Source organism: Aplidium turbinatum, chromosome 5, assembly GCF_918807975.1.
Source record: "Aplidium turbinatum chromosome 5, kaAplTurb1.1, whole genome shotgun sequence".
In the NCBI taxonomy this organism is placed as follows: domain Eukaryota; kingdom Metazoa; phylum Chordata; class Ascidiacea; order Aplousobranchia; family Polyclinidae; genus Aplidium; species Aplidium turbinatum.
The window spans coordinates 33285651-33300340 of NC_137476.1; the positions used below are offsets into that span (position 1 = coordinate 33285651).

Below are 14690 nucleotides of genomic sequence, written 5' to 3' on the forward strand. Positions count from 1 at the left end.
CTTCTGCTAGTCGCTGGTGACGTATTCTCAAGTAGTTTTTCCACTTTTTGGTCATTTTGCAAAAAATAAATGAAACATTGGACTTTGCACCTTGTCAGCGCCATTGAAAACAATTTTTTTCAGAAATTTTTTATGAAATGTATTCTTGAATGTTCAGTTTACGCATTTTAATGCTTAATTCCCGTTTGAAAATTTCATTTAGTAGGCCTTTAAAGCTACGAAATGTTTTATTTTAGCCAGGGTTGTAGCGGGTTAGACTTTAACTTACAAATCCAGATTTTTACATGGTGTCTGCATAAAAATGAGCAATCCCTATCAACTGAAATCGATCACTGCTCAATAAACATAATACAATTTTGGTAAAGAGGTCACTTTCATCAACCATAGACAGATAAAACCAAGCAATTGACATAATATATTAAAGTGAACATAAACTATAAATTAAACTATAATTTACAAACTGGCGATTTGCCGTTTCATTTTATGCATTTCGTTTTTCAATTCATTGTGTAGATCAGTTATTTATTTCAATGTAGATGTAAAATCAGTTATTTTCGTTACTTGAGAAGGGCTAACGTGTGTATGGCCGAAAACGTTCGTAGTTTATGTTCACTTTAATGTATTATGGTAAATGCTGTGTGGTTGCTTGGTTTTATCTGTCTATGGTTGAAAAAGACATAAAGCTTATAAATTCTCAACTCGTGCTCATAAAACCCATGTAAAAAGCATTTAAACAAAATATAATATACTATAGCTGTGTATTAAACACAAAAAAAATAACATTAATCTGTTTTTATCCACAAAGCCGGTTATTTTAACCAGTGAAAACATTTTTACCCATAAAACCCGGATGAACTGGATTTCATTACAGCAAAACGCTTTTTAATAACCTTGGTGTTGATGCAAAATTATTGTCCTAATTTTGCTTCAAATTAAACTTTTCGTGACTAACTCCGTTGAATTTCGGACACCCTTTAATTTCTTATGCCTTACCTTCAAGAAACTCTTCGGAATTTTGAAGTCGGTCAGCATACGTTCACAGCGTTGTTCACGACCGATTTCAAATTGCACAACCTGACCAACCTGCGATGCATACACATTAAAACAATAATTTTTCTGTAAAATCACAAAACTCACGTCTCAGAAAGATAACAGTGATTGTTGATAACGTGACAAAGCATAGTGGTTCTTATTTTAAACAAATTTTTCCCAAAAAAGTTTTTTTTCAAGACAGTTTACTTTTTAAGGCAGTGCACATTCTATCATGTTTTGCACCTAGAATAGCCTAATATGTACTTTAAGCATATACAACTATATAATTACATGTAGGTTGTAGACTACACAGTACTTAGAGGATAGTTATGTTATTTTTGTCAGTTTTAGCAAAGTTGTTTCTTTAGGAGGAACAACATTCACTGTTAAGTTACATTGGAGTAAGCTTATATTTAAAGGTGGTTCGATCGATTTTATATTTCAGTGAAAGTTGAGTTCAATTTGTTTTTATTTCTGACCATAACACAACGAAAAACAAAATATGCCAAACATACCAAAGGTCTAGAAAAAGGTAGAAGATAGAAAAAAGGTGAAAACAAGCACATACGAGGTCTGGCTAAAAAGAAACGAGACTGACGCCACAGATTGCGTAATACAAAAGTCTCACTCGAATCAATGTTTTCACAGAGTTTCATAACATCTGTTGAGTGTTCGAGACAGTGCTTCCACTTTGGTGGAAATTACCACAATTGTGGAAATTTCATCATGCTTGTGGTAAAAATGTGGTAATGAAAAATTTGTGGTAATTTAGTGGTAATATGGAAATTTTATGTGGCAATATTGCCAAAATGTGGAAATTATAAATTTGACATAAAATACTATCAACAAATAAAAGTATTTAAACTATTGTCTTCCGAAATCGAACAGATATGCAAATAACTATTTATAATAGCATGTTCAGCTGTTTTTCAGTTTGATTTTGGAATGTGTCGTGACATTTGACTTTAAACGTAGGGTGACCATGTGATCATAGTCAAAATGTCTTTCAGATTCCTGCTGCGGTGTCAAATACAGTACTTTGCTTACTTATTTCGGACGTTTTAATAACTGTTAATAACCGGTACTGTTATAAACTGAGTACCGGTAGTTGTTTTAGACCTACTACTCACTAGCCTAGGCTATAAAGCTTTTTACCAGTACTGTCAGTGTCACTATATTTTTATAGTGTAAATATAGCCAAATAATAGCGTTGCCAGATAAGGAATTCTGCTTTAATTTGAGAAAAGTTTAAAGCTCTTGAAAACAAAAACTTGTATTTTGGAAATTTTTTTTAGTTCTGGGAAAAGATCAAAACCCTAACCTTATTACTAAGTGTAACCCTTACCTTAACCCTGCCTAACTTAAATCCTAACTCTGGCAACGCCTGATTGTAACCATGGTAACAAGTCGGTAAAAATAGCCACTTTGTTAATGTAAAAGTAAGTCCAAATACGGTTGAAATCGGGAAGAAAATCACAGTAAAAAATGTGGTAATCTGAAGACAAATGTGGTAATACAAGTGGTAATTTAGCTTTGTAAAAGTGGAAGCACTGTGTTCGACAGATGTGTTGTCACAATGACATTGTTGCGTTTGTTTTTAGGGAGAGTTAAGTGAAGATGGTAAAGTATGTGTTAACAATTTCCATTAAACTTTTTTATTGAATAAAGTAATTTTGTTTTCAATTTTGCAAAATGACAACTGAATAAAGAATCAACATCACATTTTGTGTTAAACCATAGGTTAAACTTGGAAAAACAGCAACAGAGACTTTGAAGATGTTGCGTGAGGCTTATGGTGATTCTTGCATGTCGAGAGCAAGAGTGTTTGAATGGCACAAGCGATTTGTGGAGGGCAGGGAGGATGTGGATGATGATCCCAAATCAGGAAGGCCTTCCACTTCCAAGACAGATGCAAACATCGAAAAGGTTCGTCAGTTGGTTCGCAGTGACCGCCGGCTCACTATTCGAATTATGGCTGGCGAACTTGGACTTGACAAAGAAACAGTCCGAAGCATTTTGGTAGAAAAATTAAAGTATCAGACAGTGTTAGAAAGCAACAGAAGCACTAAGAGAGCAAAAGCAGAAGAAGATCTGTTTATAAAGCCCACTTCTAAAAATAAGCTACCAAACACCGCAGTAAGAGATGTCAACATGTATTAATGCCAGCTCTTGCAGTAACTTTAAACCGACACAAATATGTGATAGAGCTGCTCTGTTTGTGTTTCAAGCAAAGAATCCAGAGCGAATAAATACCAGATCACGCATGGGAGTTGTCTTTAAAATGCACTGCCCAAAAACAACTACCAACACTACTTTTAGACACAGTTTACATCTAATAACTGTAGAAACCACTAAAACCGCAAAGCAAATGAAATTGACGTACACGAAATGGATACGAAGATGGTAAGTTCAAGCGGTCACTGGTGCCTTTGCATTGTTTTTCCGCGTCTGCTCTCAAATCCAAATAATCGGTTGTGATTAAAAAACTGAAATAAAAATCTTTTATAGATACTATAGATCTACGAAAAATCCCATTTCGAATTTGCAAAAGCGTCACAAGCTATTGATCACTTTCTACCGAGATGCGAATAGATCCTTAAAACTTGCTTAACTTGGTGTTATCAACTTTTCCAGTGTTTCTAGTACGCGTATTGTATATACCACATTATATACCTATACAAAACTACCATGCTAAACTCTCTTTGATGTTGGTGTTACATGGCTGATCAGTACTGTAAGTTGACATATTTTGTCAAATATGTGAATATTCGGTGCACTGTTGTAGTGTAGTCATCTAAGCCAAAAAAAGGGCCAACCCGGAAAAAATTCGTAACTTAACAAATTTGGTACCAAAAGAAGCGCAATTTTATGTAGATTAATATATCCAAAATCGTCTTTAATCGGTTTTGAGCAAAAAATTTGATAGCAAATTTAGTAAAGATAGGTATTTCTATCTAAGAAAAATGTGAACACTATAATATAAACGACGACCTTTTAGAGTACATGCATAAAAGTGAGACAAAGTCCAATTTGAAATTCTTCTGTTGTATTTTTCCAGTTAGAAATTCTTATGTTGCATATCGCGCGATTTCGGGTATTGAACCCTCTTCAGTACAACTATTATCAACAGCATAGTACAGTAAAATTTACAGCAGTTCACTTTAAAAAAAATGACTAAAAATGTTATTTGGTTGCTAAGAAACAAATTAGTCTGCGAAATTAGTCTACGAGCAGTAACAATGACAATTTTTATGCAAATTATGAAGGTAATTAGGTCATAGGCTAAAGTGACAAACTTTAGTTGCAACAATAAAAAGTACGAGAATATTAAGCATTCGGCGAAGTATTTAAATGTAAACAACAAACAATGGGGTCAGTCAAGCTGACATACGCCAAAGCCTGTTTTACAACTGTTTTATTCGCATCAACAGCGCACGGGTACAAAGGATTGACACGGCGAGAGAGCACAAACAAACATAGCAAGGTCGAAGACTTTAATAAACCGGCCTGCCACACCCCGCGGCGGCGGGGAGCGGCGTGATTTAGGGGTGACGATGCACCCGGAGGGGTAAGTCCACCAGCTTAGGTCGCGGTGGCCAGGCTGGGGAGTCGAGGTAGCCTACCTGTGGAGGGAGAGTGTGGATCGAAAACGTTACATGACCCGTCCGCAAATTTAGATTGGCGGAGCGGGCCAGGGAGACAGGCTCTTTCTGCATAGCCCAGAAAGATGGCCTGCGACGGGCCGGGCGATCCGTCGCGTGTGGACGCTGGAACCGGCAGTAATTGACCGCCGGCGGCGGCCACGTCACCTTCACGCGACCTCGGCGCAGGTAGGCTACTTGACTCTTATACCCGGTCTGCCAGTAGGCAGAGCGGATAAAATTGGGGTCTACCATGAGGAAGAGAGTCAACTATTTAAGAGTAATTTGGCTCTCGTGGCAGACGAAATTCAAATAAAAATGTGGAGCAGAGGCCCGATTAATCAATAGAAACAAAAAATATAGGTGGGAATGTAATACATGCTCACTGGAGAAGGGTAAGCTTTGATTCGGCGTGCACGGATGTGCACTGGCCAGACGTTGAGGCAGGTTCGCCCAGCTGGGTCGGGGAGGCTAGCGATCGAAACCAGAGGCACTGATAGGCTACATTACAAGGAAAAAGTAGAAAATTGGGGTGGAAATTTTGAGGCTGCATCGAGTTGATCAGGGGATCGTGTTGATCAATGCGTTGAAAGCAGAGCGAGGTTGATCCGAGCGGGCAAGAACAGTGTTACAAGGCGAAGGCAGCGTAAGGTAATTCGAAACAATCGATCGATTAATACATAGAGATCTAGTGATGATTGAAGTTACTAAATTGCTGTTTTTAAACCAGTCTCGATTCACAATGACAATTTTTATGCAAATTATGAAGGTAATTAGGTCATAGGCTAAAGTGACAAACTTTAGTTGCAACAATAAAAAGTACGAGAATATTAAGCATTCGGCGAAGTATTTAAATGTAAACAACATAGATCCATAGATAGTACGGTTCCACAGCACGTGGAAGCGGGCGGTGCCGATCTGCGTCCTGACATCGTCCTGCAACGCCCTGACGGTGTCACGGTCGTATGTGACGTCACATGTCCGTTCGACAACGGCGCGGATTCTCTTCGAAAAGCCGCCGACAGGAAACACGACAAGTACGGCGAGTTATGTGTCAACATAAAGGAAGACAGGAAGCGCCCTTGCAGGGACGTCCTGTCACTTCCGTTCGTCGTAGGCTCCCTCGGGAGCTATGCCCCGACGAGCTCTCGAGCTCTGACGGCCTTTGGCGTTCCTTCTCGTGGGGTAGCAGAGGTGGCTAGAAAAGTGGCTTCCCTCTCAATCAAAGGATGCTTCCGCGTCTGGAAAGCTTGGAACGCCGGGCTCACTTGTGGAGGGGCTACGTCATAGAAAAGACGACTTCAGCGATCAGAAACTTATTCCCCAATAACAGAAACGTTGCAGTAAGTATCCGAGCGCGCAAGACAGCAAACCGTTTAGACGTCATAACCTTATATCAATTGTCTTAAAATTCATCACCTTATGTCTATAAACCAGTGTCATCTTTTTTATAATGCTCCAGTCTCATCAAGCACAAGCATTCAAAATTGAACAAAGGATAATTTGTGAATCGATTCACATTGTGAATCGAGACTGGTTTAAAAACAGCAATTTAGTAACTTCAATCATCACTAGATCTCTATGAATTAATCAATCGATTGTTTCGAATTATCTTACGCTGCCTTCGCCTTGTAACACTGTTCTTGCCCGCTCGGATCAACCTCGCTCTGCTTTCAACGCATTGATCAACTCGATGCAGCCTCAAAATTTCCACCCCAATTTTCTACTTTTTCCTTGTAATGTAGCCTATCAGTGCTTCTGGTTTCGATCGCTAGCCTCCCCGACCCAGCTGGGCGAACCTGCCTCAACGTCTGGCCAGTGCACATCCGTGCTCGCCGAATCAAAGCTTACTCTTCTCCAGTGAGTATGTATTAGGCTACATTCCCACCTATATTTTTTGTTTCTATTGATTAATCGAGCCTCTGCTCCACATTTTTATTTGAATTTCGTCTGCCACGAGAGCCAAATTACTCTTAAATAGTTGACTTTCTTCCTCATGGTAGACCCCAATTTTATCCGCTCTGCCTACTGGCAGACCGGGTATAAGAGTCAAGTAGCCTACCTGCGCCGAGGTCGCGTGAAGGGGGCGTGGGCGCCGCCGGCGGTCAATTACTGCCGGTTCCAGCGTCCACACGCGACGGATCGCCCGGCCCGTCGCAGGCCATCTTTCTGGGCTATGCAGAAAGAGCCTGTCTCCCTGGCCCGCTCCGCCAATCTAAATTTGCGGACGGGTCATGTAACGTTTTCGATCCACACTCTCCCTCCACAGGTAGGCTACCTCGACTCCCCAGCCTGGCCACCGCGACCTAAGCTGGTGGACTTACCCCTCCGGGTGCATCTTCACCCCTAAATCACGCCGCTCCCCGCCGCCGCGGGGTGTGGCAGGCCGGTTTACTAAAGTCTTCGACCTGGCTATGTTTGTTTGTGCTCTCTCGCCGTGTCAATCCTTTGTACCCGTGCGCTGTTGATGCGAATAAAACAGTTGTAAAACAGGCTTTGGCGTATGTCAGCTTGACTGACCCCATTGTTTGTTGTTTACATTTAAATACTTCGCCGAATGCTTAATATTCTCGTACTTTTTATTGTTGCAACTAAAGTTTGTCACTTTAGCCTATGACCTAATTACCTTCATAATTTGCATAAAAATTGTCATTATTACTGCTCGTAGACTAATTTCGCAGACTAATTTGTTTCTTAGCAACCAAATAACATTTTTAGTCATTTTTTTTAAAGTGAACTGCTGTAAATTTTACTGTACTATGCTGTTGATAATAGTTGTACTGAAGAGGGTTCAATACCCGAAATCGCGCGATATGCAACATAAGAATTTCTAACTGGAAAAATACAACAGAAGAATTTCAAATTGGACTTTGTCTCACTTTTATGCATGTACTCTAAAAGGTCGTCGTTTATATTATAGTGTTCACATTTTTCTTAAATTTTTGATGCTTTTGTATCTGCTTTACGCGGATCCCCGATTGACTTTACGTTGATACGGGTTTAAAGTAATCGCCCCTTTTTTTAAATAATTTCTATCTAATTTTGTCAAAACTCACTTTTTCGATTTTCAAATAAAGTGAATACTGAGAAGTTTGGATATTTACCAGGAATATTACGTATCTTTTCTAGCAATAATTGCAGCGTTCATCTGATGAATGCGAAAGGAAAAGCAGAAACAGATACGTTGTTTATTGCTGCACTGGCGTTTCGCGCATCATGGCAATGCGCATCTTCAGAGCGAATGATGTAGAAAAACAAAATTTCGGATTTATACAGCCTACTGTACTACCGTACTGTAGTGACAACAGAAAAAAATAAAATTAATAAACAACAACTTGTATGTGTAATGCAATGCAAAGTTTTCTTATATAATTGTAACGACCAGAAATCTCTTTTCTATGTAAAACTGGGTTACTTTAGCATTGTCGGCTTGTCATATGTGATCTGGGTGATAAAAGCATGCAATTTCGACGTAATTCACAGGCTCTTTGTTGTGCGTAGACTGACTTGAACTTCAAACAGGGTGAAACCATGATCACCTAGTTCATAATCACAGTTGTACCGTTTCAGTACGAGGAGCAGTTGATATCTGAAGGCGAACTGCTTTAGAGTGTCAGACACGTGCATTCCTGTTGGTATGGTCGGTAGGCTACTACATTGATTCTATTTCGAATCGATGTAAACCGGATTGTTTATAGTTAGGCTATAGAGCATATGGTGTGACGAATAGAATTAAGTAACAAAAGTAGATGACACCATTTAATGGCTTTAATAAACTATATAGGCACTGCGTCTGTAAAACATAGCAGAACATAAATATACCTTCACGTAACAGCAACAGAAAACTATACTAGCACCACCCTACTTCAACCCAAGCAGCGTGTTAATAGTAACTCAACAAAGGTGTAAAGGAAGACGCGACCTTACACGTCAGCGGCGCCGCTGCAATCAACACAAAGCTTTAAGCAACAGAACAGAACTTCACGACATTCACTCCCGGTTAAATGAAAAACTCGACACTACATAAATTACATCACGGCATTATAACAAGTAGGCTACAAGGATTCAAGCCAAACCCAGTAAATAAATACATAAATTGCAAAAACTAAGTCACGTATCAAAGCCATAGCGCACAACAGGACGGCGCGTTTGGAGCGACGTAACGATGAGTTTTGTTCAGGATTGGTAGGACCAGCTTCTGAAGATTCGACATTTTGTAAAACTGGAGCAGGATCCAAGCGAGGTTGAGCTGATTCCAACATTCCAAAATCAATTTCTAATGGCTCCGTTAGCGTTTCGTCATCATGAGTGGTGGTAATCTGTTTAGGATTAGGTGCTAAGTCACGCAATGATGCAGTAGTTTCACGTCCATCATTGAGGCGTACGTGAGCGTATTGGGGGTTAGCTTCAATAAGCTCGGCATCTTCAACAAATAAGTCGCTCTTGTTTCGTACATGACGTTTTACATACACCGGTCCTGGTTATAGCCAGGCAGGCATCGATACCCCATTTGAAGACTTACGAGAATGATAAAACATACGCTCGTGGGGAGTGCAGTTTGTAGCAGTACATAAAAGTGAACGTAACGAATGTAATACATCGGGTAACACGTTTTCCCACAAAGTCTCGGGTAGTTTTTAGACTCGCAGTCCCAAAAGAATAGCTTTCCACACTATGCCGTTATATCGTTCCACTTGGCTATTGCCTCGAGGGTTGTATCTAGTAGACCGACTGGTCGGAATACTCTTTCCATGCAGCCACTCTTTCAGTTCGCTCGACATAAAATTTGCACCCTGGTCGGTGTGGACATACGACGGAAATCCAACCACGGAAAATAAATCACATAATTTTTCGATAACAGTAGATGCCTTCATGTCGGCACACGGATATACAAAGGGAAATCTAGAAAATTCGTCCACGATCACCAACAAGTATCTGTTCTTGGTGGCGGATGCTACAGGACCTTTAAAATCCATACTGATTCTTTCGAAAGGTTGGGTTCCTTTGATGAGGTGTTGTTGCTCTTTGGGCTTATAAAAAGCTGCTTTAATTTCGGCGCAGTCTTTGCATTGCATTGCGACGGCTTTCACGGCTTCCAAAGAATAAGGAAGGTTTTTCGTTTTCATATAATGCCACAATCGTGTAATACCAGGATGGCAAAGTGATTCATGTAGCAATTTTAAAGCGGCTTCTGATGTTGTTGTCACAGATGCCGATGTTGCTCTAGAGAAGGTGTCAGGTGCAGTGTTTTTATTTCCTGGTCTGTAAACGGTAGAAAAGTTATAAGGTGAAAGTTCCAAACGCCAACGTTGTATTTTATCATTTTTTACCTTGGAAGGATGTTTTAAATCGAACATAAAGGAAACGCTTCTTTGGTCCGTAATCAAGTTAAAGTGTCTTCCCAGCAGTAAATGCTTCCACTTTCTTAATGCTTCTACAATTGCGTAGGCTTCCTTTTCAATTGCTGAATGCATTTGCTCCGAAGTTGATAAGGTTCGCGCGTGAAATGCTACAGGACGGCCGTTTTGATTTAATGTTGCGGCAATGGCAAAGTCTGAAGCATCTGTTTCTACAGTAAAAGGAATAGATTCGTCGATTGGTTGTAAAGAAGCATGGGTTAACTTTGTTTTCAGTTTGTTCAAGGCAGCCAAAGCCTCACAACTTAAAGGCAATTTTTCTGTTTGCACGAGTGGCCTAACTGTTGCAGAGAAGTTAGAGATCCATTTGGCGTAGTAGGCGAACAATCCCATGATTCGCTGCAATTCTTTCTTTGTTGTTGGTACCGGCAAATCTTGCAATGCTTTGATACGTTGGGAATCTGGTTTTATAATTCCAGCTCCAACTTGGTAACCCAACAAACAAACCTCAGTGCGGTTGTACAAACTTTTTGCTTCATTAAATGTAAAGTGATCTTCTTTAGCAGCTTTGAGTAGTGCTGCGAGATTGTTATTATGCTCTTGTTGTGTCATTCCTCCCACGGTGATATTATCCAAGTAGGCATTCACGCATTTTAATTTGTGTTTTGCAATAAAGTTGTTAATTACTCGTTGAAACGCGGGTACCGCGTTTGTCAATCCAAATGGTAAGTATTTCCATTGCTACAGCTCGTGCGACGACTGAAATGCGGTATAACGGCGATCTTTGGGGCAAATTGGTATTTGATGGTACGCAGATTTTAAGTCTAATGTGGATATATACTTCCACTTGGCAACTTTATTTACTATGGATTCAATGGATGGCAAAGGGTAAGCGTCCAGCAAGGTATACAAGTTGATTGTCTGGCTGTAATCAATGCACATCCTCTTCTTTCCATTACCATTGTCGACGATCAAGAGCTGGGCCCTCCATGGGGAATTGCTTTTCTCTATGCGGCCTTCGCGTAATAATCGTTCCGTTTCGATTCGAATTAGTTCTTGGTCAGCCGATGAGAATTTACGAGTTTTAACAGCCATTGGTTTGCGTGTAGGTAGCAAGTGTGAAAACAACTCAGGATATTCGACTTGTGCTGCAGGCATAACAGATGACACAAAAAGTTCAGGCAAATTACCATTAAATTGAAAAGTTACACTTTTATGGCGTTCGAGTAAATCATCGCCTATGATTGCGTCAGAAACCAATTCAAGCAATAAGAAATTCTGCCTGTTCATAAAAGTGATTGGCAAATTTCAGTTTAACATTACAAATACCATAAATGTCGGTTTTTAACGAAGTGTTAGCCATGTTTGCAACGAAACGAAGAGACGTATATTTAATGTGGGTTTTGTCCACAAAGGTCTTGCTTAAATAACTGTTTGTACTTCCAGTATCGATTAAAGCGTTAGCGAAGGCATCGTTAATTTTCACTTCACTTAAAACATGTTTAGAAAATGTAGAATGCAGTGTAGACATTGAAGCTAGACGAGGAGAGTTTATGCAATTGCTTGTAACAACACCCTTACGACTTAAGCAACACTTGGCATAATGGCCAGTTTTGCCACAATAATCACATTTTTCGTCTTTTGCAGGACATTGATTTCTGCGGTGCCAATTACGACTACCACAAAAAAAGCATGTAAACTTGTTCGATATGTGCTTTTTAGTTTGTCTTATTGCTGCGGTTGTGCGATCCTGGCTGGACGAATCTTCGCTTTTACTTTGAGTGTACTCATGTCGAACTGTCGGCAGCTCAGTTGAACAACTTTGCACAGCACACATGTTGTGGTGAGAATACGTTTCGGACGTGCTTTTTGCCAATTCTAGAGCTCGAGCCTTGGCGTAAGCTTGATCAAAAGTTAAAGTCTGATTTTCGAGAAGACGCTCTCTTATGAGTGTGGACGAAATCCCACTGATTAAGGAGTCTCTCTTCATGTCGTCTCTATAAGCTACTGCATTGACGGGGACAAAGTTGCAATTTCGGCTCAGATTATTTAGACGTGAAACAAATTCGTCAATTGACTCACCGTCTTTTTGTTGTGCAGTAGCAAGCAGATGTCGCAAATAGATCTCGTTCCTTGGCTTGACGTACAAGTTTTTGAGAGCTGTTATTGCATCGTCAAAATTGTCGGCTTCAGACACAGTTTTGCAAGTGTTTGCAGTAAGGAAAGCTGTCAATATGTTGAGCTTGTTGACTGGTTCCTCTCCTTCCGCACGAGGCATGGCTTCCACAAAGTTTGTAAAAGTCTTGAACCAAAACTTCCAATCGTCTTCTGCTGTTGGTGAATTTGGATCTACGGATAGCTTTTCTGGTTGAAGACATTTCCAGTTATTATTGGCCATCTCCGATTGCTTTCAGGACTTGCACTTTCTATCAACTATTTCTATGTAGTTTATTAAATCTAGCTTTAGTTTATTAAATCTAATCGTCCAGCTTCGATTTCTATGTAGTTTATTAAATTGTGACGAATAGAATTAAGTAACAAAAGTAGATGACACCATTTAATGGCTTTAATAAACTAAATAGGCACTGCGTCTGAAAAACATAGCAGAACATAAATATACCTTCACGTAACAGCAACAGAAAACTATACTAGCACCACCCTACTTCCACCCAAGCAGCGTGTTAATGGTAACTCAACAAAGGTGTAAAGGAAGACGCGACCTTACACGTCAGCGGCGCCGCTGCAATCAACACAAAGCTTTAAGCAACAGAACAGAACTTCACGACATATGGGATTTCTAATGATTAATATCTTTGTTTGTATTTGAATAAGGGTAAATAAATGTGCTGGGCGCAACTTCACAAAATGTATCCCTATTCAACGTAGGCTATCCTAAAATATCTCCATGTACATGTTTTGGCTACTTCAGTTTGTCACAAATATTGGCTCACTCGGCTAGCGTGTCACACTGGTGAACCGAAGGTTTTAGGTTCGAAACTCCATAAATAATAGTACTTTTTATTATTAGGTTCTATAGATTATTATATCAGGGTTTTAGGCCTATACATTATAGTCTTCAGGCAATGGACGAGGAGAGCAGATCAGAGAAGTGCATCATTTGCTTGGATGGATTCAGCAATCAAAATCCAAAGATTTGTGTCGGAGAGAAGGGCATTCAATCATTATTAAATTTTTTCAAACTTCGGCAAAACGAAAGCATCGAAGAGAGGCTGGAAAGAGATGTTGAAGCAGCAGCACAAATCTTGGTTCATAAATTGTGTCGAGGAGATTTTACGGATAAAAGAAGAACTTTCAAAATCAATGAAGCGACCGCCAGCGATGAGCCTCGAACAAAACGGCTGCGTTCAAGCATTGGATCTTGTGATTTTAAACGTCAATGATTCTTATGTGGAAGAATCTCCACAGAAGATAAAAAAAAAACCGAAAGAAATACAATCCATGTAGTAAAACTTTTGGATTTTCACAGGAATTTGCTGGAAAAGCGTCGAAGGAGAAATGACACTTGGAGTGAGGAGGTATACAAGCGATTGAATTGCTGTAACGATCTGGTTGCACATGAAGGCAGATACCACAAAACATGTCTTCAAAGATTTATGGCGGACAAGAAATCATCAGATCCAGACTGTGGAGAAAGAGGCCGCCCAAGAGACGAAGACAAGTTTCACTGGTTTGAAATGCTCTGTATATGGCTGGAAGTTGATTCAGACGCAGAACTTCACAGTTTGAAAGAGTTGTATGACAAAATGTCCAGCTTGCAGGCGAAGAGAGTGTTTATTCCACAAAGAGATTAAAACAGAAACTTCAGGAGAGATATGGAAATAAATTGCATTTTACTGAAGTTGATGGAAAACAAAATGTTGCATGTTTTCAAGGCATGGCAGATTATTACCTTAATGAAATGTTGAAACATAAAGAAACGGATGCTGAAGGGATAGTAACAACTGCTGCTAAACTTATTATGGCCGAAATTCGAGAAACAAAGTATGATACCTCAAACTATCCAAAATCTTTGAATATATCGGATGCATCAAGTGACTGGATTCCAAAACTTCTGAAGACATTCCTACAAGTGCTGGTCAGGTCAGATCTAAAGCAAAATAGTATTGGTCAAATAATTGTTCAAGCAGCAAAACCTAAATCATCTGTAATGCCAATACCATTTGGTTTAGCTGTTGAGTTGGACCATATCTTTGGATCAAAGTGGCTGCTTGATGAGCTTTACCAACTAGGCTTCTGTAGCCCCTACACTGAAGTCAATCGATTCAAGCAATCTGCTATGGCTTCAGAAGGTGCAACCCAAGCAAGCGTTAGTTTACCACCAGGTACATTTTCACAATACGTCGCTGACAACGTCGATCATAACCTTTGTACACTAGACGGAAAGAATACTTTTCATGGAATGGGAGTCATCCAAGTTTCAACTAATGAAAGTGGTCTTATCCGCGAAGAAAAGCCAATCAAACGTTTTGGCTTACACCGAGTAGCTTCCGTAACTGCAAGCAAAGGCTTACCAATCGAGCAATATATCAAAAGAAACTATAACGTTTTATCAAAAAATGTATTCTGTGCTATCAGAGAACTTAAGTTTCACTTATGTATAACTCTAGAAAAGAACATTGACCTTCTTTGGGAAATGTCG

At 39.7% G+C, this 14690-nt stretch overlaps 1 protein-coding gene across 1 annotated transcript in view; it reads right to left on the reverse strand.

The window, feature by feature from the left end:
* The window catches only part of LOC145770304 (uncharacterized), a 46439-nt gene that overhangs the window by 13145 nt on the left and 18604 nt on the right, over positions 1-14690 (reverse strand). Inside the window, exons 9-10 of the mRNA XM_082581903.1 lie at positions 3416-3518; positions 994-1083 (exon numbers count right to left, since the gene is read on the reverse strand). Coding sequence (XP_082438029.1) covers positions 994-1083; positions 3416-3518 — 193 coding nt within the window. The remainder of the gene's footprint in view (positions 1-993; positions 1084-3415; positions 3519-14690) is intronic.